Consider the following 22,992-nt stretch of genomic DNA (forward strand, 5'->3'; position numbering starts at 1 on the left):
GAAATTTGAAGACCAGCTAAGTAATGTGTGACACTCTAACAGACATCTCCAGCCGAGCATAATTGCATGCTTTGGCCATTTGTCCAAAATTCATAAAATATCAGCCTGGCAGATTCATAACATAGACAAGACATACTCCATATTTCTATGGTATTACATCCAAGTCATCACAAGAGTTGGTCACCTGCCTCAGAAAGCTTGAACTCCTGAGAGAGAAGTTTGTCCAACTACACGACAATCACCTGCTGCCCCATTTAATACCAGCACAGCTCTGCATTCAACGAGGCATGAAACCCTGAGAGGGCATTTGGCTGGTATAAATCTTTCAGATTCTCTTAAGGGAACAGCCATTTACGTGCAGTTCAAGGAGACATGGTGGCTTAAGACACTCACTCTCCAGTGAGATATTTGCAGAGTGCTCACAAGAGCTTGTGACATAGGGATGACATGTACGTTGTCAAGTGCCTCATATCGATACCTTTCCGCTAAACTGCATCATGGGGGACTGCATGCGGAGATTATATAGGATGGATATTGTCCTTCACCCTGCAGCTTCACTTCGAAATGATGCAACCCTTCATATCTGTGCTGGCATTTTTGCAAAGACACTTGATGTGTTGATGCTGGAGATAGAAACTTTGGGGCTGTGAGGGAAAATTTCAAAGTGAAAAAGCACCAATGGCATGCCATCCTTTCCCCGTTGAAAAGATTATCTGCCTATCTTAAGACGATGGATCACAACATGAAAACAGCTGCAGGGTGTCGCCTGAATAAAGATCAGGCTCCAATTGGCTCATCTGTAACTCTCTGTGTCTAGTTTGCAGCAGGCAAGTGGGCTGATGAAAACAACTTGTGAACACAAGGCTGGATTTGGGTCTTATGAGAGTTTCCCATATGATGTCCTAGTTGGTCTTCATGACATTAATTAAGACTGCCATTAATTGGAGCCAGACAGTAAGCCCATTTTTCAAATAGGAACATGTTACGTCAAGTAGGTATAGTTTTGGCGGATAATCATTACAGTAGTAGGACCGGTTGGTAACAAAGCCACTTTTATTCCATAAGTAACTTTTCAGAATTTTCAATAAAAAGTCAAAGATGTATCCCAGACTCTTGTTTCAATTATATTAATCTGTTTAATATTTTCTACGGTAAGTAGTATTTGTCTTTTGATTTATTGTTCTCTAAGGCTGAACTAAGATAATTATTTCTTTTGTGGGGTGGTGTTTTTATTTAATTAAATCATTGGCCATGAGAAAAAAAATGCTATTGAGCATGAAAGAGTTCATAGAAGTTGAAAACTATTTAATTCATCTATTATTTGTGTCGTTCTCACATTGACACATTTTCATTTCTCAAGTTCAGTGCATTCTCATTAACATTGTATTGTGTAGGTTTTAAAAACTGCTCTCATCATTTCTGTGTGGATCGTAGAAGCATTGAACACAAAAGTATAATTCATACGCACTCTTGTTTTTTAATGCTGCTCTTAACATTAACACATGTTAGCAATAAAAACAAACCACACTCCAACATGTATGATGCAAGATGCTAACATGCACACACACACAACCTAGATAACAAACACATTTCATTTAGGATGGGCAATGTGTATTTGTAAATCACAATTTATATTGGGAATTTTTTTTATATTGTTGCGAGCATCAAACAAGAAAAACACAGCACATGCAATTTTGAGAGACACCTGTTTCCAATTGCCAGGAAATGTCATCTTGTGCAACGCTAGGGGCGTGAGGACAGAATTAGCCCACAGACACACACAAACGCGCGCGCACACACACACACACACACAAACACACACACACACACACACACACACACACACACACACACACACGAATACACGCACGCACGCACGCACACACACAGTGCACTCTGCACGAAAAAGACATTTTGAATTACACTCATCTTCTCTAATTGTCTTGTTTTTTTTCTTCTTCAAATTTCTCCTGAGGCTGAGTGGCCAAGTTTGGTGAATAGAAATGACAGATGGGTAGAGCACGCTATTCCCATGTTAGCATCCCACACAATCAAACAGCGGACACAAAATATTTTGTTCCCAAATAAAAACAGAAGATCATGTGGGGACTTGAGCAACATGCAATGTTTGATGTTGAAAATGGAGGCGAGCATAAAGAATGTTTACTTTGAATGAGCAAGTAACAACTTGTGCATAATCACAACATACTCACATGTCTGAAGAGACAAGAAAACCCACAAAACAAGGGTAATAAACGCCAATGCTAACAAGACAAAGTTGAGCCATCACCAAGAAGAAAGTTTTTGTGATTGTCTGGCGCACTGAGATGAACATTAAACAAATGCACACTTTTCGGATTACAACTCAAGTCAGACTGCTGAGCTGACAAATTCGATTAAATCGTTCCACATTTTAAAATTTCATTATAAAAAATACTTTATGACTGCAAAAACTAGTAAAAGTTAATTGTATAATAAATGTATTTAGGCTGAGGTGTTCAATGAGGCTCATAATAGAAAATGGCTATGCTGTCCAGAATAGATACGATGCAGCGGGAGGAAATCTACCACTGATTAATAATAAATAATCACAAAGGCTGAAACAAGGTCAGTTTCATACGGCATGTGTGTATGAGATTATGTGTAATAAAGCTCGATATCCCCCAACCCCCAATAAACAATGTGTTGCATTTGGTTGTCCTGCTCATCTGTCCCTGATAGTTTATCAGACCCCATGGCCATATTGTGTCCTTCTCTCCACTGCCACTGTAATTTTTCTGTCACTTTGGTTCATCTGAATCAAGTGCAATCACCTATTAGGGATTGTTCATTTGAGCTTTTATTGAGCATTGCAATTCAAATGACTGCCACCTTTTGTATTTTAGAGAGTGCCTGGTTAACAAAAGGACAGGATGGCTCGTAACGGGTATTTTTTTCATAATGAACAGGAAACTACTCCGACGCAGGCCCAATCCTTTCTCTCAAAGACTCTTAATCATGCAGGAAATGCAATGATCACCATTGTCATGATCACCATTGTTTCCCTGTGAGCTCAGCCTTCTTGTGGACATGTGACCTTTTCAATCCTCAAGAGACCTTTCCTCCACACGTCTGGTGGAAACAAATTCTTTCCAGACTATTTTGTAGTTTCTCATTTGATTGTATGCAAAATGAATGCGCTGTTTGTTTGTGCTGCTTTACTGTTATGACACAGAGGAAGGAGTCATGACGAGACAACTTGTGTTCTCTCAGCGGGATGTCACGCAAGCGCGCTTCTGCTGCGGTACAATCGGCTTTGCACTCAGCATGTTCGTGGCACACGTTGAAATGTGCAAGCTTGCTGAAAAACAAAACAAAGAGACGTTGACAGTATTTATGAGACATTATTCATCAATGTCCAAAGTGAGATATCTGTAGCGGCACCCAGCGAGAGGTGTTTAGAGTTTGGGAAGTGAAACGACACAAACATAACATTTAGTTAAATGTTACAGTAATACATTGCCTTACATTTAATGCCACATATTAATAATAATGTTTAGTAGTGACATACTCACAGTGGAACTTGTCCAGGGTGTCTGGCCCAAAGTCAGCTGGGATAAGCTACATGTTACCATGTGACCCTAATGAGGACAAGCGCTGTAGAAAATGGATGGATTATTCCGAAAAAGAAGCAGCCTCAACGAGGATTGCTAAGTGGGGTGCCCAGGCGTCCAGATTTGTCTTACAAAAAGAGGCTGGCCAACATTGAATAATCTATCCACACAGTTTCAGTACGGTTTAGCCTCTTGAGGGTCACCCCAGTTGACTTTGGACAAACGGCAGACTAAACCCAGGGCTGAATCCTCCGGTCAAAGAGCATAGAAACAGCCAATTGACATGGACACTAAGTGAATTCACAATTTTTTATTAAAATAGCACTTTAATACAAAAATCATGAACAGAAAATAGAAACAAAATAAATCATACGTACAATAACAGGAATAAGAAGCAAGATCAAAATAACAACAGCAATGAATAAAAATGCTACGGCTAATAATAATAATAATAAAAAATAATAAAAATAATAAAAATAATAATAGACACTTCAACAGCTGAACCTAAAAAATTCCACCGTCAAAATCTTTAATAGCATTTGAGCTCCCCACTGGCATTACGCAGCAAGCACCTGCCATTTTCTAACGAAAACTTTAAATTTCATGAAGATTTGGCAGTCCTTTGTGTCCTCCAACAACCATGACTTCATGATGCATGAGGCACCAGAACTCATCTAATGACACAGCGGCAGACCACCGCAAGCCGGCAGTCCACAAAGATGCGTGACAGTGCGCCGACAGCTCCGAGGCCGCTCAGCCAAATCCAGCTGCTCGACACTAATGACGCGCCGTGAAATATGGAGCCTGGCGCCCGTCAAGAGGACAATCCGAGGAGAAGAGCGTAAGAAGGCATTATCGGGCTTGGGGCCTGTTGAGAATAAACACCATTTGTATCTTTTGTCTATTTATCATGTGCCTGCTGACCTCTCTCCTGCTGATAGCATTTCCATTAGTCCTACTTTGCAGTTGAAAAATGCACTTTGAATTTAACAGTGCTACAAACATGTGAGCGTAGTAACAGCATGCTACTGTTATTATTGCTATTGTCTTTCCCCCCTTTATTTTTAAAAACACATTTTGTGTGACTCCATATCCATCTGGGAGGAGAAATGCCAATAAACTGAATATGATTGAGTCAAGGATGAAAATGAAGGACGGTTCGGACGCAACAAAGACATTTTCTGAATGCGCCGTGTTTGAATTAAAATGGAAAACATCGCCTGGGGGTGTTAAAAATATAATCTTGCAGGAAGTGAAAGATGCAGTGAGGTTCAGCTTAAGTGTTCCTTTCATGCAGTCGCTGATATGGTCCCACTTTACATCCCAATGCTACAAAAGTTTGCATTTTTCTTTAAATAAATACCAGTCCTGTAAATATGTTTTGCTAAAAATGATGCCAAAAATGATGTTTATGCACAAGTATCATCATTCACGACTGGAGTTGACCATATGCATACTGCACATTTTAATGCAAAAATCACAATTGCAGTTTGTTGTGGCTGTTGGTAAAAAAAAATCTTTTCCAAACTTTTTCACTCTTTATATATATATATATATATATATATTTGGTATACCCTGAGTGAAAAAGTATAAGTTGAACACCAAGTTAATATACTCACAGTAATTGGAGCAAAATGCACATCTTCTACAACAGCTCTCAGTCTTTCTGTTTTTTTGTTTTCATGGTAGTCACGCTTGAAAAGCTCAGCTCACATAGAAAATATGGTCGGGTGATTTCTCTCAGAGCACATCTCATTTCCAATGATTTTGCAAGCGGGTGTTTTTATTGCCTCTGCTACAGTGTGTTGCTGTATGGATTTGGAAATGAGTTTAGAAAAATAGTAGCAAGTTTTTGCTCTCTTATTCCTCTTGGTTGTTTTCCTCAATAAAGCCTACTTGCTAGTCTGTTCTGCGGAACTAAATACTATTTGTCATTGTTCTGAAGCGACGGGTGTTTTGTTTACATGGCGTTTATGATTGCTTTGCAACCATGACAGTGTAAGACAGTTTTTCTTCACACATTGTTTGTTGTTAATCAGTGATACATTTGCGTCTGCTGGACAGCATAGCCAATTTCCATTATAAGCCCCATTTAACACCTCTGCCAATAACATTCTTATAACTGCAATTGGATCGTGACCAGTCCAGTTCAGGGTGCCTCAAAGTCTGATGGGACAGACCCCATCTCACCTGTGACCCCAATGAGGATAAGTGGTAATGTATGGATCAATGGATTTTACACAACAGACACACCCACTATGATGGGTGTGAAAACACAACTCTCATTTTCATTTTCTTATCAGTTATGTGTGTGCAATTAAAACTGCTCTTTTTGTTTTATTTATTTTTGTTCCTGAAAATAAATCCCCCAAAATATTACAGAGGCATGTTTTCATCAAACAACAACAACGTTATGGTTACTGATTGCGGAATAAAGTCCTGCATTGGCCGCTCTTAATTGCTGTGCCAGAGCAGAGACTCATTAGCAGGAGTCTAAGCACTTCTCGCTGTCTGCCTTCCCCCTGCTGTCACTTTTTGGACCAAGTCAGCCGTTCAGGATTTTAAAGTCTACCTCGACTTATTTGCATCCCTGCCAAAGACTTTTCTCTTTTCCCACTGCGGCGACTGCAGGTGAGCTCACACTTAAAAGAAAGGACAAAAAAAGAACCCAACTTCTCAGACTGCATGACCTGCCTCAATTAAGCCAAGTGGCAAGAGAGACCTGATGTGGAAGTCACTGGAATTGAAGGTTGAGTTATCTTGAGAATCTCCAAAGGCTTTAATTATTGGACCACTTAATGTGTACTGCAAAGTTCATCTTGATGCGGTAATACTCAATAGTAAGGCTGCCAAAAAGTAAAGAGTTAGCTGGTGGGTGGGTGGCGGGGTGCTGATGTGAGTGGGCAATTAGCAGCTTCCGCTCTCCCAGAAGACCTATATGTGGTTCCCATCACAGCGTTGAACTATTTACCAGAACATCACAATCACTACCCCTGTGCATTGTTTCTGGAGCTCAACAGTATTGTCAAAGTGATATTTGACTGTCATAAGAAAAATTGAGGAGGAAAAACAGCATGAGTGTTGTCTTCTTCCTCCAATACCCCTGAAAATACCAACAAATAAAACTGCTCTCAAAATGTCTGATGTTATCTCTCTTCACAAACATTATCGCAATGTATTATATTTTTACTGATGTAGTTATCGTATTTTCTGGACTATAAGGCGCACCTAAAAAACCTCAAATTTTCTCAAAAGCCGACAGTGCGCCTTATAGTCTAGTGCGCCTTATATATGGACCCGATTCTAAATTTAAACTGGCCCGAAGCATTGTGTCATAAAATCAATCATAAGTGGCCCGCTGAAGACTATGAATCATGAATCAAAAAGACCATGCATCATTATTTTGTGATAATAAAGTAATTTGTTGCGTCTGAAGTTGAAACAAAAAAGATAAAATGGAGACTGATTTGATTTGGATTAAAAATCTGACATGATGCAACCTGGCCTGTTTACTGCAGTCACAAACACCAATATCACCCGTCTTATTTATACAACAATAACAACAATATAATATTATTAACATTATTGATACATTGTTATTGTTTTCACTATTTCAAGTTATTATATTGTGATTGCATTAATGGTGCGCCTTATTGTCCGGTGCGCCTTATATATGGACAACGTTTTAAAATGGGCCATTCATTGAAGGTGCGCCTTATAGTCCGGTGTGCCTTATAGTCCGGAAAATACGGTAGTCCCTTCCCTCTTGGGTCATATGATGGAAAATTGGACTCTAATGCTTATATACAGTCAACATTTTTTCACGATGGTGCCTGTCTGTCCTCATTGGGATGGCAGGTAAGATAGAACCTGTCCCAGCGGCATTGGCCAATAGATGGGGTACCCGCTGGACTGCTCACTCACCAATCAATTACAGGGCACAGCCATCCAAATTTGTCAATGAACCCTAACTGTGTGGAGTTTACATTTATCTTCTCCCTGTGCTTGCGTTGGGTTTCCTCCAGGTACTTTGGTTTCCTCCCACAATCCCTTTGCTTGTGTGGTAGGGCAATTGACTACTCCAAATTGTCCATAGGTGTGATTGTAAATGATCTTTTTTATCTATGTGGGCCGTGCTATTGCCTAGCAACGGATTCTGGGTGTCCCCTGCCTATTGCCCAAAGCCGGCTGGGATAGGCTCCAACGCGTCTGCGACCCTCGCGAGGATAAGCGGTTTGGAAGATGAATGAATATAGAAGGACGGGTCAATTCAAGCACAAAATCTGAAATTGCCAGACGTGTCAGGACTGAGACCTACCCGAGTATTTTATTCCAGTAAACACTGCGCCATTGTATGCGTGCATGTATGTGACTTCACGCACGCATTAGATTAATTTTGTATTGTGAATGACTGCATAATATAATATGATATATTACATAATAATATATTATCTAATCTAATAAAAAGTCAAAATTGGATTCAAACCTGGTTCCTTTTGACTGTGGCAAACACTTACTAAATTCTCCACTGTGCCATCCCGATTGGAACACACAAATGAAAGTAACCTCACATTTTTACAATTCCATCATCGACTGCCATTTATTAGTATCAAACCACTGCTACAAAATTACATCAAACATGATGAAAATGGACTTGCATACGTGCTATACTGTACACAATGTAAGCTTTAAATCAATTAAAGTACATGTATTTTCTCATATTTGGGACAAATATCAATATATATTCATATATTTAAATATATATTTATATATATAGGTATAGGTATATCAATGCCACTTACATCATTCCAGTGATTTAGAGCCTATAAATATACAAACGGCATCTAAAGGACCTTCAAACACATTTGAGTAAACATTTCCATTCTTCAATTTCTTTAGTAATACCATCATATCCTCACCATTAAATACTTTGATTGATCATATCATATCATATGGTGCCCTCAGAAAGTCCATCCACAATTTTTGAACAAAACACCTTTAAATGCATACTTGTGTGTGCGCAAAACAGTAAAACAAATAAATACATACAATATGCTCCATTTGTGTAGGAGAGCTGGGGTGGGGGACTTTTTCCGAGCAGGCCCTCAGAGGGCCATCATGAATGTATGAAAAAAATATGATCCAAATGATTATTACTAGATTTTACGAGCATTTGTGTGTTACACATTTGGGGGCTTTTTATAACAGTTCTTCTGTTCCTTTGTTTGCTTTCAGAATTGCATGTCCGGCTGTATGAAAAGCTCTCGTGGGCCAAATGTTATCTTCTCCACCCCTGCTTTCGACCAAGAATAAAATGAGGCTACAAAGAAGTGACGTGTGGTGCCATTGTGAGCATTGCGAACAATCCCAAAAAGCAGCATTACATTGACTGTCACTCATTTTCTTCCAAATTGACTTTAACAGCCTGATCCACAGCAGGCAAAGTAAAGAGGCCTCACTTGACAAACATCCACTCCAGCAACAGCACCTGCCACACTAGTATACATACTTGAGCCAGAAATGAATTGGAAGTTTGGAAGTGGGCAAAGCACATTTTGTTTTCCGTGTGTTTGACGGAAGGACTACTTCCAGCCTGCCGTGTGATAAACACGTCCACTAAGTGAATGCGAGTGTGTTTTCGTTGTCTTTTTGATACTCAGTATGCTGCTCAGGGAAGTGCAATGTGGCTGCTGCAGAGAGTCAGGCAGCGGAATGCAACAATATATATCCCCAAATGAAAATTACAAAGGGTTGCTAGGTAGTTTCACTAACAGCGCAACCAACCCCCCTCCGTAAAATGAAAACAAAATCCAATCAATAATAATCGAAACAGTATAAATAATCGAGAACAGGACCATGCAACTGAACATTGCCTAATTCCTGCAAGACAACGTAGATTTGAATCACCTTGAAGTGAGCAGTAGGGGCATTACATGAATGTTAGATATGTGTACGCATTTTAAATCTATGAAGAAACATAAAGACCACACTGAGAAAAAACAAAGTTGTTTAAAACCAAACTATAATAATACTACTTTTTCAAATTTCTGTTTCGTGTGGCCTTAACACTTTTTGTAAATGGGGCACATTCTGCGCACTTGAGTGCACTCTCACCTCCCCATATCGTAACTCACACCTAACTAGATGCATTCTGACTGGAAGAAGTGTTGCTCCTGATTGTTGAAATCTACTGCCTCCAAGGATCATTGCTTATTCTATTTTTTCTGCAGCTGCACGGAAGGTAACTGTCAGGTAGAGTGTGACCTTAAACAGACAGAAATGTGCGTCAACTTAGTTGAACCCTGCATAACTTACATTGAAGGCAAAAGATACTCTGCTTAATATTTGGAGTGTGGAAAATCAAAATGAATTTTGTATAAGAGCAATTTTTCTTCTTTGGCTCCATTAAGTAATTTTGTTTGGTGCTCAAATGTCAATATGAAGCAAGTTTCTGGCTAAAGTAAAACTACAAATGGATGTAAAAAAAATATGGATGTAAAAAAATAATGGTAGCAACGGCACACAATCATTTTAGTTTGGACTGTAGTGAGAAGCAAGTTTTGAAGCCTTGTTTATTTCTCCAAGCAGTAGTATGGTTCAGTTTTTTTTTTTTTTTTGAGTTTCCATTGTCAAAAGCTAATAAATAAGTTTTACCAACGCACTTTTCAGCATAATGTGCAGGGTGGAGCTAGGCACCCTACTGTCCATTGATTGGTTGACAGAGCCAAAGGGAAGCAAACAGAAAGCGCCTCTGAAGAAAACCCTGTTGAATAATAACTTTTAGACGCTTGCTTGAGAATTTTTTAGGGAGCAAGTCGGCACCGAGCGCTATTACAATATGTAATATTGTATGTACTGTTTCATATGAAGAATATTGCTAACCCGGAATTATGCTACATCATATGTACTTGTCTTAACTTGCCAAAGCTGACGTAACGTTGGGCTCCTTTTGACAGCAAGCTAGTGGCGGTAGAATTAATAGCACCTCTGCTGCTTGCATCTATACTCTGCTTTTTCTCTCAATTTCCACCCAATTGATTAAATTCTGAAGATCAATTTAGAAATTAATATGCTTATCCATGTGAAATAATACTGCTTGATGTAAATGGGGCTAAAATGAAAGGTCAACTTTTGTCATTGCGGTGTTTGACAAAATACTTGAAGGCACATTCAGTACAGTACTTCTGGGATCCCGGGAGTGGCTGGTGTGCATTTGAACGGATCAGTTGGATGCCGATCTATGGAGATGGCTAATTTTAAAGTTGAAGTTGGGGCTGCATTTTGATATCAGTAGGGAGGTGAGGGAGTGAGCTTTCAGCTTGTAAATCAACATTTTAATTTAGACTGGAGATCATCATGAAAAAGCCTGTTGGAGCACACAGGGAGTTCAACATCATGTGATTGTAGTTTGTGCAAACAAAATACAATCCGAGCCACTCCTCGATGCATTCCGGGATGAAATGAACCGTGTTTTATGTTTGTAAATATGCCAGAAGATTTAGCGAGCAACGGCGCAGTCAATAATGACGGCAGGCGCAAAAGCAGGATAATCCTATATGCTGCGTGCACCATGGCATCTGGCCATCTGGGCTCAGCTGAGTATTTGCGCAATGTGTTCGAGGGCCAACAAATATGCATGATATACCAGGATAATCATGACTCAGCAGCTACGCTGGGACTAACCCATCTGAGCGTTCATGAACTCACATATGGGTTTAAGTGTCGGGATGTGAAGGCTTTTATTGCAAATAAAATTGAATTAATAAAAGGGAATTGTTTATAGCATTTCTACTCCCAAAATATTCAAAATCCTGTACATTTGATGAGGAATATAGTGGTGCCCTGAGATACGAGTTTTATTCATTACATGGCCACACTCGTAACTCAAAGTGGTCATATTTCAAATCATCTTTGCTCATTAAAATACATGGAAATGCCATCAATTGGTTCCAGCCTCCCCCAAAACACAACAAATGAGGAAAATAGTACTCTATGACGTTTGCTATTATTCGTTAGCATTCAGTTAGCGGGGGATCCTCCCATATGTGGTCTGTTCTCAAGGTTTCTTATTTTTCCCCAGTAGGTGTTTTTGAGTATTGTCTTGCCCTCCTGGGTGTTAATATCAGGGGATGTTTAGAATAATTGTCAATTTTGCATATGAGAAGCTCTTTGAGACTTGTCTGTGATTTAGGGGTATGTGAATAAACTTGATTTGACAAATGTGTAAGTCAGGTCACTCGTATCTCAAGGCACCGCTTTACTAGCAGGTGATTCCTGCCAACAAAATTTCAGGTAGTCATCAAATACGCCACAAAAACCCACAGAATAAATGATAGGCGACTGTGATTAGAAATAAATAAATATATCAAAAAACAAAATGCCTGATGTTTCATGTGGACATGCATCACAAGCACACTCTCTGCACGTCAAACACTCAAGTGTGTGAAAACTAGGATACACACACTGGCTCTAAAGATACGCATGTATCTACATTTTCTCCAGATATACACACACATTGAGTCTGCTCTAGAATACTGTTATATTGGTGCACACCCTCTCCCCACTTCAAAAAGGAACTCAATTGCTTGCAAACATTTGTTCTTTTACTCAACAAATAAACCCCCGGACAGTCATGACACCTCAATCGATGCCACAATGTGTCCATTCAATTCAAATCAAATAAGCGTCACATGACCTGTTGTTTTCAAATGTACTTTTATACATTGTTTTTATAAAGGAAGTGAATAAATATACTCCTCACTCATTGTAGCTGAACATTTAAACAAGACCATATGGTGCAGATTTTTTCTTTTTCTTCTCTTTTTTTTTCTTCCTTTTTTTTTAAGAATTTGTTAAACAAGCCAACAATAAAAATAAATCACCACAAAACCAAACGTAGAAGCAATTACAGTGTTTGTGCTTTAAAGTCTTTTAACTGCCATGGCTATTTCGCTAGAAGACTTGCAGTTTCAAGTTCATGTGAGCATACTGGGAGTTTGACACAACGACAACTCAATAAATGTTCTTTTCACTTTGCTCCCAATTGACTGATTTGGACTATTTGTTGGGATGAAACATTCAATAATACAGTACGTCAAACAAACAACTAGTGGCTTGTCTAAATGTCCTTCAGTGAGTATGTTACTATTAAGGCATTACAGTATCATCTTACATTGTAGACAAATTGATAGATACTGGAGGATGATTATGCCATATACTGAAAGTCAGAAGTCACCAGGCGAAGTTTAAAAAAAAAAAAAAAGAAACAAAATGGAACGCTTGGAATAGTTTGATGGACGTTCGCTATGTTACGGATGATTCAAGCTATGCAGTTTTTAGCTGTTAGTATGGCAAATACTTAGGTTAAAAAGTGAGGAAATTTTAATGATAAATATTTTTCTAGAAGTCACTTGTAGTAAGGGAACATTTCCTGCTATGTTTAATCTTATTGATGAAAAATGTGTGGAAAACAGTTAGTTGGTTACTAATTAAAGAGAACAGGGAAAATTGGTAATCAAAATTGTAGTACCAACTTGTCAAATCACGACAAAGCCGTGTTTTCTTACTGCACACGATGCAGTAGTTGGACGTCTCACACAGCTATGGCGGTGCCCACTAACACACGATATAAATTAGATTAGCCTGTATTTATTGGCAATATTAGAAACTGCCTTTTCATACAACCGCTGATGCAAGTTAAATTGTATGGTTTTTTTACAATCTGTACACTATATATATGATTAGGCCTGCCCAAAAAAGGCTGTTTCTATCAAAGAACCCATTCACGCACACAGTATCATTTTTGTTTTGTTTTTGCTGAAAGGTTTTGGGGTCATAATTCATCAATTCTAAATGACGTCATTCCAATTTCCCGTCAGTCTTGAAAGCAGCAGTTAGGGTAACGATTTAAAATGCAACAACACTGTAAGGTAACCATCTTTTGAAATTTTTCTTTTGTAAAAGAAAGAGGAGTTAAACACTCCCAAAATGCAGACAACTACTAAACCTCCAAGATGCAAGCAAAGCACGTGAGCTTGGCATTTTCCTCTCAACTGAAACAGCGCTTTATCAAATGTGATGAGTATTCATATCTGCAAGGGGAAGTAAGGGCATCATCTGTATGTACATGTCATTTGATTAGTATAGTCCAAAAAATGTGTTTGTTAAGATTAAGATATGTTACAGGTGACTTCTACTTTGACTACGTGATTAAAGATGTTCAGCAGGCACACTGACTAAAAGAAAATCAAATGAGGCGACTACTGCTTTTGATTTTTTTCTTTGTCGTCAAGTGAGCTTTTTCTTCCTTTCAGCAACCCACAATAAATTAAAATAAACATTATGTTAATCATTTGCACTGAAAGAATTGGCACAGTTATTTTGTTATAGTCATGAGATAGATGCCAAGTGAGTGAAGCTGAGCGTTTGATATGATTGGACGCCAGGGGCTGAACAATCGAAAAATAAAAATGCAAAGAAAGAAAACAATAAATTGTATTTACATGATGTTCACCATGACTAAAACTGAAAAATAATGATTATTTTGCCCTCTTTGCCTTGCTTCCCGATTGGAATCCGGTTGTGGGCGATGCCACCAAAGACTTGTAAATGCTCTCGACAGTCACTTTGCTTGCCGCTCCGCCGCTAGTACGCCGCCATCAAGGTGGTCAGAGCCAGAACCAGGTACCGGCAGGCCATCGGGACGTGCGCACTACCTGTGCTCCCGTAGGGTGCAGTGTTAGGGGCTGTGGGTGGGAAACACGACAAGATTAGTTGCAGTAGTGCCGTCCGTCACTTGGGAGCAAACTCAACACTGACACGTGTGAATGGCACCATTGATTCCTGTTTTCAGTTCGTGTTGTCATACTTTGAGTTATTTGACACAAGTTGATTTCTCTTGCGAACAAGTTGAATAATACCAAATATTTATTTCTAATGACTTAGGCAGAAGAGAATCACAACAGAACACAAAGTGCATGTTTCATCTAAATGAAAAAACAAACCTGTGCCTTTCAAAACCCATTTTTGGGAAATATTTTCAAATCTGTGCAGATTTAGACTTTGAACACTTATCAAAGCAGAGAAAGACCGTAATTAAAAATAGATGTACACATGAATACCAATTAGCCTCATTAATTTTTTTGTAAGGCACACAAATTGTTTTATCTTCAATGAAATGTACTTTACAAGGTTTCGTTTGAGTTCATTGAAAATATTAATCAATCTTCTCAAATAAAGTAACATTCACAAGTTTAGTGATGAAATAATGATTAAATCATGCTGAGTAAATATGATTATACAATCGGTAGACAAATTGTACTTAAACCAAAAAAACAGCCTGCGTTTGTCAATAATAAAAGCAATTATTAAATCTGACAAAACTAATCTGTTATCACAGCATGTCTCAACTTGAACATTATCAATGCGGGACAAATTTTATTCATGCTCTGATGATTACTTGGATAATATGATCATCAAAGATGAAAACATACACAGGGGGTAAAAATGGCAAAATAACGGCTCTCAAGTCATTAATATATCACCTGCTCACCAAATTTGTCAATACGATCATTTTGAATCATGATGTTTGATTGTGATTGAATAACAGCAGAGCTTTTGATTGTGATTGAATAACAGCAGAGCTTTAGATGTGAGAAAATAATTTGTTTTGTTGGTGTGACCATCAGAAAGCCACCGTAATACGAGCACGCCTCTCACGGGAGCTGTTTCAGTCCGGCAGCGTTTCATTGGGAGGGGCTACTCCTCAATTCCAACTAACTCTTTTACCTAGCTCAATAAAGTGCACAGGCTCACACACAAAGCATGTCGAGGCAGTGCACACAAGCCTCGTTCCACCTGGGGAAATCATGTGGTGCAACGCCCATACCAGCAGGGTGCCTCTATTTACACGCCAATATAATTAGTTTGATGTAACGTTTTTCATGTGGACCTCACGCTGTACAAACACTCACCAGCCAAATGACAAGCATAAAAGTACACACATCCAATTAGTAGCCGATACACATGACACAATGTAAGAAACCGTACCTGCACTTTTCACTCCACTCGTGTTGTTTTGACAAAGACATACGATAAATGCGATTCTTAGCCAACACAAGAGCTTAGTTTGGACAATGGCAGGCAGAGAACAAAGTGACACCTGTCCTATCATCACCTGACAGCCCTGCTTCTACCTGGTATTTTCGCACATTATTTGCTACTATTGAAGTTGTTTAGCTATTAAGGAGAAAACCCCACTGACAGGTAGAGAGAGTGGGAAAGCATCAGTTTGAGATGTCCAAATGAGAGCACAATTTGGTGACGTGAGGCTCTTATGTTTCCTTTTGTCTTTCCAGTTCTATCTTTGTCTCATTTTTCTTTCTTTCCAGCTCGCTCTCCTCTGCTCTCTTCCCCAATCGACAGTACAGGATAATGACACAGTTTTCGGCGAGTGAGCTGAGAAAAGGTTTCCATGGCAACAGCTCCTGTCCTGCTCAGCCAGCCCAGTGTTTGCTGGAGTCTGAGAGCTCGGCATTGTGCTCCAGCCACACCACAGCGACATCGTTTGGACCACTTTCCCTCTTTTCTTTCTATATGCAGTTATTATCAGCGCCTTGCTAATATTTAATTTACATAAAAGCAGGAAAAGCCACACAATATAGGAAATGTAGGTAGAAGGCTTGCCAGAGTTACTCGGTCCCTGTCTGCACAGTGTTTGACTTTAGCTTATTATCGCTTTGTGTCACTGTGGAAAAAAATATTTTTTTTTCAAAACTCCATTGTTTCCACTGTGTGGGCTTTAACTTGCCATTCTAATTAACTCCCAAACCTGGAACTGCCTTGCAACACCATTATACTGTGCTTATTAACATGAAGGCAAAAGACAGGGAGAGGAAGTGTGTGTGTGTGTGTGTGTGTGCGTGCGTGCCGAGGGGGTGGGGGGGGGGGGAAACAGATGCAAGGAAGAGGTGGAATCAAAAGAAATGAGAGTGGCGAAAGAAGACAGTGATTGAAGTGAAGCTCTTTTGTGGCTCCAATTTAATTGCCATGTACATCAGCACCCGGCTACAATAAAGCATCAGACTGTGAGACAATATATGATAAAGAAACCAACAAGGTGCACGAGCGGCGGGAAGACAAACGGCACTCCAAAGGGGGACGAGAGCTCAAAAATGAGCGGGGATGAAAGCAATATGCTTCAATTACTGTTTTGCAACACATTGGCAATAAAAAGCCTCCACATTGCAAGAGACAAAGTCATGAAAAACAAAAACTGCTTCCGTGTTGTCGTTCCGGATCGCAGCCATCAGTTATAGTCCTGGGAATATTGAGCAGACCCTCTCTCCTTGTCTTCCCTGCCTTATCCTTCCAAATCTCCACCGACAGCAGTTTTGTCACCCACATATCATATGTACAACAAATGTTAGGACCATGAACCCCACTCGCTATCGACTCAGACAATGAATCATACTAAAATATGCAACAGTGACACTCTATTTGGACTTTGTGTATACTACCATCTGTTTGTGTGTGTGTGTTGTACAAAAGCAATACGCATGTGTGAGAATTATTCACCAAGGAAAATATTTTTCTTGAATCGCCTTCCAATTTAATTGTCGTCATCTCTCAGTTGAGTCGTCTTTTTTAGGGACAACATGCACAGCCAATTAAGGACAGATGAGTTAATGCTTTTCTTTGGGTAAATATTTTTTGAAACTGAAATGTCATCAAAGCCCCTCCCAGAGTCTACTTTCTTCATGGGCATAGTGGCATGGCTTCTGTGGATGTCGTATTCATTTTTTGTCTTTGCCTTGCATAGAAAAATGCAAACGTTGCATGGCCATAAACAAATAAGCTAATGAAATAGATACCACACCAGCATTCCCAAACAATTTCTGGCAATCTCCCATCTTCTCTTCACTCTTTTGAAACCTTCTAAATTTTAGGTTTGCTGACAGAAATTCTCAAACCTCCTTTTCCTGTGTACCATACCAATAATACCATTACAAGAAGAATCAATGAGACTCTCTGGTGCGGTTGTATTGGATTGTGTTTTGAGTTTCAGCCCTTTTATTGTTGAGTGATGATTCATCCCTCGACTCGGTCTAATCCCCCAAGCAGGTCGTTAGGAACGACGCGTGGACAGGCAGCCAGCCAGCCAGCCAGCCAGGGAGGCAGCAACCCACTCTCCCAAAGGACGCTGCTTCAGATGGGCTCCAAAGGGAGGAGCTCGGTGTCCTTGACCATCAAGTCTGTGGCCTGTGGTTCTATCCTCACGGCTCCTCAGAGTTCCCACATGTGATCCTGTTCACACAGGTAATATAGTAGGTTCAATCCCTCCAGATGCAAAAGTCACGACAATCATCAAGAGTATCTTCAATGTACTGAAAAAGCAGCGGTAAGATGGTGGGTCAATGAACTTTCAGGACAGTTAGTGCCGTTATCATCCGGGTGTCTCCATCCATTTTCTTTTCACAAGCTTTGCCTAAGGCAATTTTTCAATACCATTGTTCCAACAAACAGCATGAGTGTCAACCATGAGTATCATGTTGCATCCTAGTCAGTCAGAGTCCATGGTAACTGGACTCACCGACCCATGAGTCTAATCATTCCTACTCCTGTTCTTGTTCAAGGTGAGCAGCTTTGATGTTCGAGATTCATCACCAATCACCACCATAACCAAGATCACCCCACACAGTAATTCCTCAGAGCCCTCATTCACATGCACCTTCAAGCTCATTAGCCCCTCCAATCGTTTGCATTACAGCAAGTAATGAAAAGCCTCCATTATCAAAATAGCCTTCAGAGATCATTTAACTGCCTCACAGCAACGCCGCTCCCTGCACATCATGGTACCTGACTCAGAGCATTTACACCCAACAGAATGCTTTTTTTGGTCTGAAACTTGAATGGCCACTCTCAGTTGTTGTCTCGGAATGAGCAAAAGAAGGGTCTCTAGATAGCTGGATAGCGGGGGGGTGGGGTGGCTCTGATTGAAGGGATGCCTTGGCCGTCAGCTTGACTCAATCAATCAATGAATCCGTGGGGTACCTGGACACATGACGGCATCTCATTCAGAATGGCATTTCCGGGGTATTCCTTACAGATTGCCCTCCTTGTCAGGATGGATCGACCCCTTGCTTGACTCTTCTGTCTTAAGCAGGGGCTATTTGTATGCTTTAACAGACAGCCCAGTTATCAGAGGAGAGAACTAGAATACCCGAGTGCTCTGCTCTTATGTTTATTGCACCCATCTGTTCAACTCTTGATGTCTGGATTTGGGAAGCCTGCAAATCATGCATTTCACAAGCATGTCTCCTGGGTAAATCTTTGTTTTAAAAAGATATTTTATTATTTCCCCCCAACACCTAGAGGGTAAATATTCCAGGAATAAACAGAAAGAGTTGAATTTTTAATCACAGTGGATGTTTCAAAAAGTATAATTATTCAATGACTTTGACTGCTCCCTCTAAATCTGTTTAATGTTTGAGGCTTAATAAAGTGCACTAGGAGACAAACAAATGGTGTCAGCATGCAGCAAATTCCCACAGCCCACCCCAACTCTCTCTAATAATCCCCCTCTCATATTTGGGTCTCTCATGCCCACTCTCGCTAATAATTCCCCTGCCCCCTCTCATCGTTAATTCTTATCAAGAGTTTATTTCTGTCTACAGACACAAAGATTTTGCCGAGTCAGTGCTGTGGCCCCCACTGTGATGACAGTGATAGTCTGGGCCTCTCATGAGCAACCCATGCTAGTAACATTCCCATCAATACAGCCTGATACCATCTGATCTCCAGCCAGGAAGCAAGCTCATCTTCCTGCCCTTCATTTCATCTATTACCTTCTGTATGTTCCCAAAACAACAATCCCTGCTGTTATGTATGTAGGATTATGATAACACAGCTCGTTGTTATCATTCCCCATGATGGAGCCGATAACTGGAGGGCTACGTGTATTTTAGTCCCGATTGATCTAAGATAAACTTATCGCTGCCAACCGCCTGGTTATCACTATCTCACCTGAGGCTACTTGAACAGGACTTGATTTCACTTCACGTTGAGCTCACTCACACCGAGTCGTAGCTCAAACTCGATCGACTAGCCCTACTGTTTTTGCCTACGCTGAGCCGGTCATTGATCTCAAATGGATCTGTGGTTTACAGAAATTGTTGGACCAAAAAAAGACTACATCAATTGGCAGGTGATTAGCATGAGCAGTGGATTATGTCTTGCAGTTGCATTGCATGAGGGTGTAAGAAGGCGAGTCACAACTCAATAGAGGCACACGCCATATGTGCAAGCAAATTATTCCTAACTCTGCGCGTTGGATAGGGCACGCCCATGGGCTTCGACAGTGTCACACTTGAAGTATTTCTTTATTAAACAAACACAGAACCAGAGGCAGTGAACACAATGCAGTTCCTTCTCCCCACTCGCTTTCCTCCTGCCTGCCTGGCTGCCTGAGGTCCAGATAAAAGCTTTAGTCTCCTAAAGAGAGCAACATCGATTCAAGAGCGTTTCCAAATCTGCCTCTCACACCATTACTACGGTCTGTTTTGGTGAGAGTATAAATATCTCTCTTTCAAATTCACATTTCAGTACTAAAAAAAAAAATCTTCAGATCTGCTGCAATGTCAACAAAAGTATGATAAAGTAAGCTGCAAGAATACATAAGGCCACTTGAACCTCTTGACAATTATGTACGTACATTTTTGTGAAGGGTACAACTAGTCTTAGCTGAAACGAGATGACTCATTTTGGAGCTGTTGATGGCCTTCTGTCTGAGAATTTTTTATTTTTTTTTTATTTTAGTATGGAGCTTGCATGTTCTCCCCATGTCCGCGTGGGTTTTCTCCGGGCACTCCCAATTGCCCGTAGGCGTGAGTGCGAGTGTGGATGGTTGTTCGTCTCTGTGTGCGATTGGCTGGCAACCGGTTCAGGGTGTACTGCCCGATGACTGCTGGGATAGGCTCCAGCACGCCCGCGACCCCCGTGGGGACAAGCGGTACAAAAAAATGGATGGATGGATAACATTTTGGCGTAAAATTAAAACCACAAAATCAGCACAGGTGATGTCATGTGAAACATGAGTTTCAAATATAGTACAAGACCTTAATCAATATAATATTCATGTAGTCTTTGCTTTGATGTGGCAATATTTTTCCCAAGTTACAATGCAGCACAATATGGTAAGGTCTTGTGCAATGTCATGCATGACTAAGGTTTGAATTTGCCAGTTTAAACGGTGCATTTTACTAATTAGATTCATTTATTTATGTAATTACAAATTAGCCTCGGGTGGAATCCTGCTTTAGAGGTTCCACTGTCTCGAACAATGAGAAAAGTGCACGTTTCAAGGTGATTAGACTCATCAATGCAGGAAAAAACAGGTGCATTTGAAAATTAAGTATGATATACAGTACAAGCTCATTCAATCTGCTCAAAGTGCATTTTGTATAATGGCTTCAAAGTGCTGAGCTGTGTGCTCTTTGTGCAATGACAATAATGTTTAGCCGCTAAACTTTAGCGTGACAGAAAAGTACTGATGATCATCTTACTCTGAAAGGTGTCAAACACCTTATCCACGCATGTGAAGAAAAAGAACATTTTCCATATAAATTGATCCTCTTTGCTACTCTATAGCAAGCTATGAGCTACTTTAATGAAAAAGCAATAAACAATATTTGAGGTGAAACAATATTGACTGATCAGAGAAGAAAAGGAAAATAGTCTTAGTTACATATAATCTGTCGAGAAATTAATGCTCTGAGCAGCACAGACAATTCAGTAAAAAACGTTTAGTTAAAAATCTAGAATCTAAGTATTGAGTTGGGATAACAAGGCTAATTTATTCAGCAAATTGCACAAAAAAAATCAACATGCCATAAAGGTAAATATTCTTGACGGCGTTATAAATCATTTTTTGAACTTGTAATTTAAAAGACTTTAACTGTAGGCTTGGTCTGCTCTGAAACAAAAAGTTCCTCGTCAACTCAACCCACATCAATCTGCTCAATGTCATATCAAAGCGAACACACACACCACTGAGATCCGTCCAAAGCGAGGCAAGTTGAACAATAATAGAATGTCTTTGATATTTCTCTGTGATGTCAAAGTCTTCTAGCGGTGAAAGGCACATTCCCTTGTATTCTGCTGTTTCATGTTGGTTTGCAGATCTGTGGCTGGGGGCCCACTGGGAGCCACCCACCATCAAAAAGATCTCATCATGTTATATGGCATTAGCAATAACAAAATGGCTTAATCCGCTAGTCTGCTTTCAAGTGACACGGTGCAGGATTTCTCAGTTTCAATTAATTAAAAGTCAAAGGTGGCAGACCTATGAGGGTCTTGTAAGATGCTTAAACATGTTAACGCAGATGAGGGAAAATGAAGAAATGCAAGGTGGGTTTCGAAGGCCATCCTCTGTGTAGTTTGCCTTTTTGCCAAAGGCATCTCTCAGCATGCTCAGTGACGTTTCCTCATTATTATGAGTGAATCTAAGGAGGCCAGCTCCTTGTCAGGAGCCTTGAATAAGTCATCAGATGGAAAGCCAAGGGAATAGTAAAGAGTTAATAGTTTCTATTTGGGGCCTTGGGGGGCTTTGCCCTTAAGCACTTGCATTTTAATTCCTCTGTTGCATGAGAGGAACTCGGCTAAAATGAGAAGCCGCTGAGCTGTGCAGGAGGCAGGGAAGTGTTTGTGCAAGGGTGTGTGCAAGAAGAAGTGTATCATTGACTGTCAGCAGCAGCCATCCACAACTAATGCGAACATCCATACGCAAATCCTGCTATCAAACGGGACACACTTGGCTTGGAAGAACTTGTGAAGCTTGCAGACCTGCCAACCTTTGGAAAATGTTCCCGGTAACACAATACCAAAACTGCAGACACACACACCATGGTCATACAATTGCTCCTTGGGAATAATATTGAACAATATGTAAATTAGGGCTTGGTTTACCCATTAATCTGCCTGCCGATTGTGTCAATTGATTCTAGCCCTTCTAACATCAGTAAAAACCATTAGCAAATTGGCAGATGTTTGTTTGTTACTTTATGTACTCTAATCATCTAAAACGAACTCAAGGCCCACGGGCCAGATATGGCCCCCTAAATAATTTTATGTGGCCCGCAAAGAAAATTTTTGCATCGACTTTGTGTCATTACTAAAATTACAAATTGTCTTCACTTTTTAAAAACAGATATTGCTAGCAATTTTTATTACCATTAAGCTTTTTAAACTATTTGAACAGTATTTACTAGTCCCCGATTTCAAAACTATCAGTTTGTTGTGTAATTGTGTTTGCTGCCAATTGAGCACTCCAAATTGCCCGTAGGTGTGAGTGCATGTGTGAATGGTTGTTCGTTTCTGTGTGCCCTGCTATTGGCTGGCAACC

At 40.0% G+C, this 22,992-nt stretch overlaps 1 protein-coding gene across 2 annotated transcripts in view; it reads right to left on the reverse strand.

Moving 5' to 3' along the window:
- Positions 1-8,174: 8,174 nt before the first annotated feature.
- Positions 8,175-22,992, reverse strand: part of negr1 (neuronal growth regulator 1) — a 101,348-nt gene continuing 86,530 nt past the window's right edge. For both annotated transcript variants that reach the window (XM_088393676.1, XM_088393675.1), the window contains one exon: positions 8,175-14,338. In XM_088393676.1, coding sequence (XP_088249802.1) covers positions 14,238-14,338 — 101 coding nt within the window. In that variant the 3' untranslated portion in view covers positions 8,175-14,237. The remainder of the gene's footprint in view (positions 14,339-22,992) is intronic.

Source organism: Syngnathus floridae, chromosome 13, assembly GCF_059516105.1.
Source record: "Syngnathus floridae isolate MCC-2025c chromosome 13, RoL_Sflo_1.0, whole genome shotgun sequence".
In the NCBI taxonomy this organism is placed as follows: Eukaryota; Metazoa; Chordata; class Actinopteri; order Syngnathiformes; family Syngnathidae; genus Syngnathus; species Syngnathus floridae.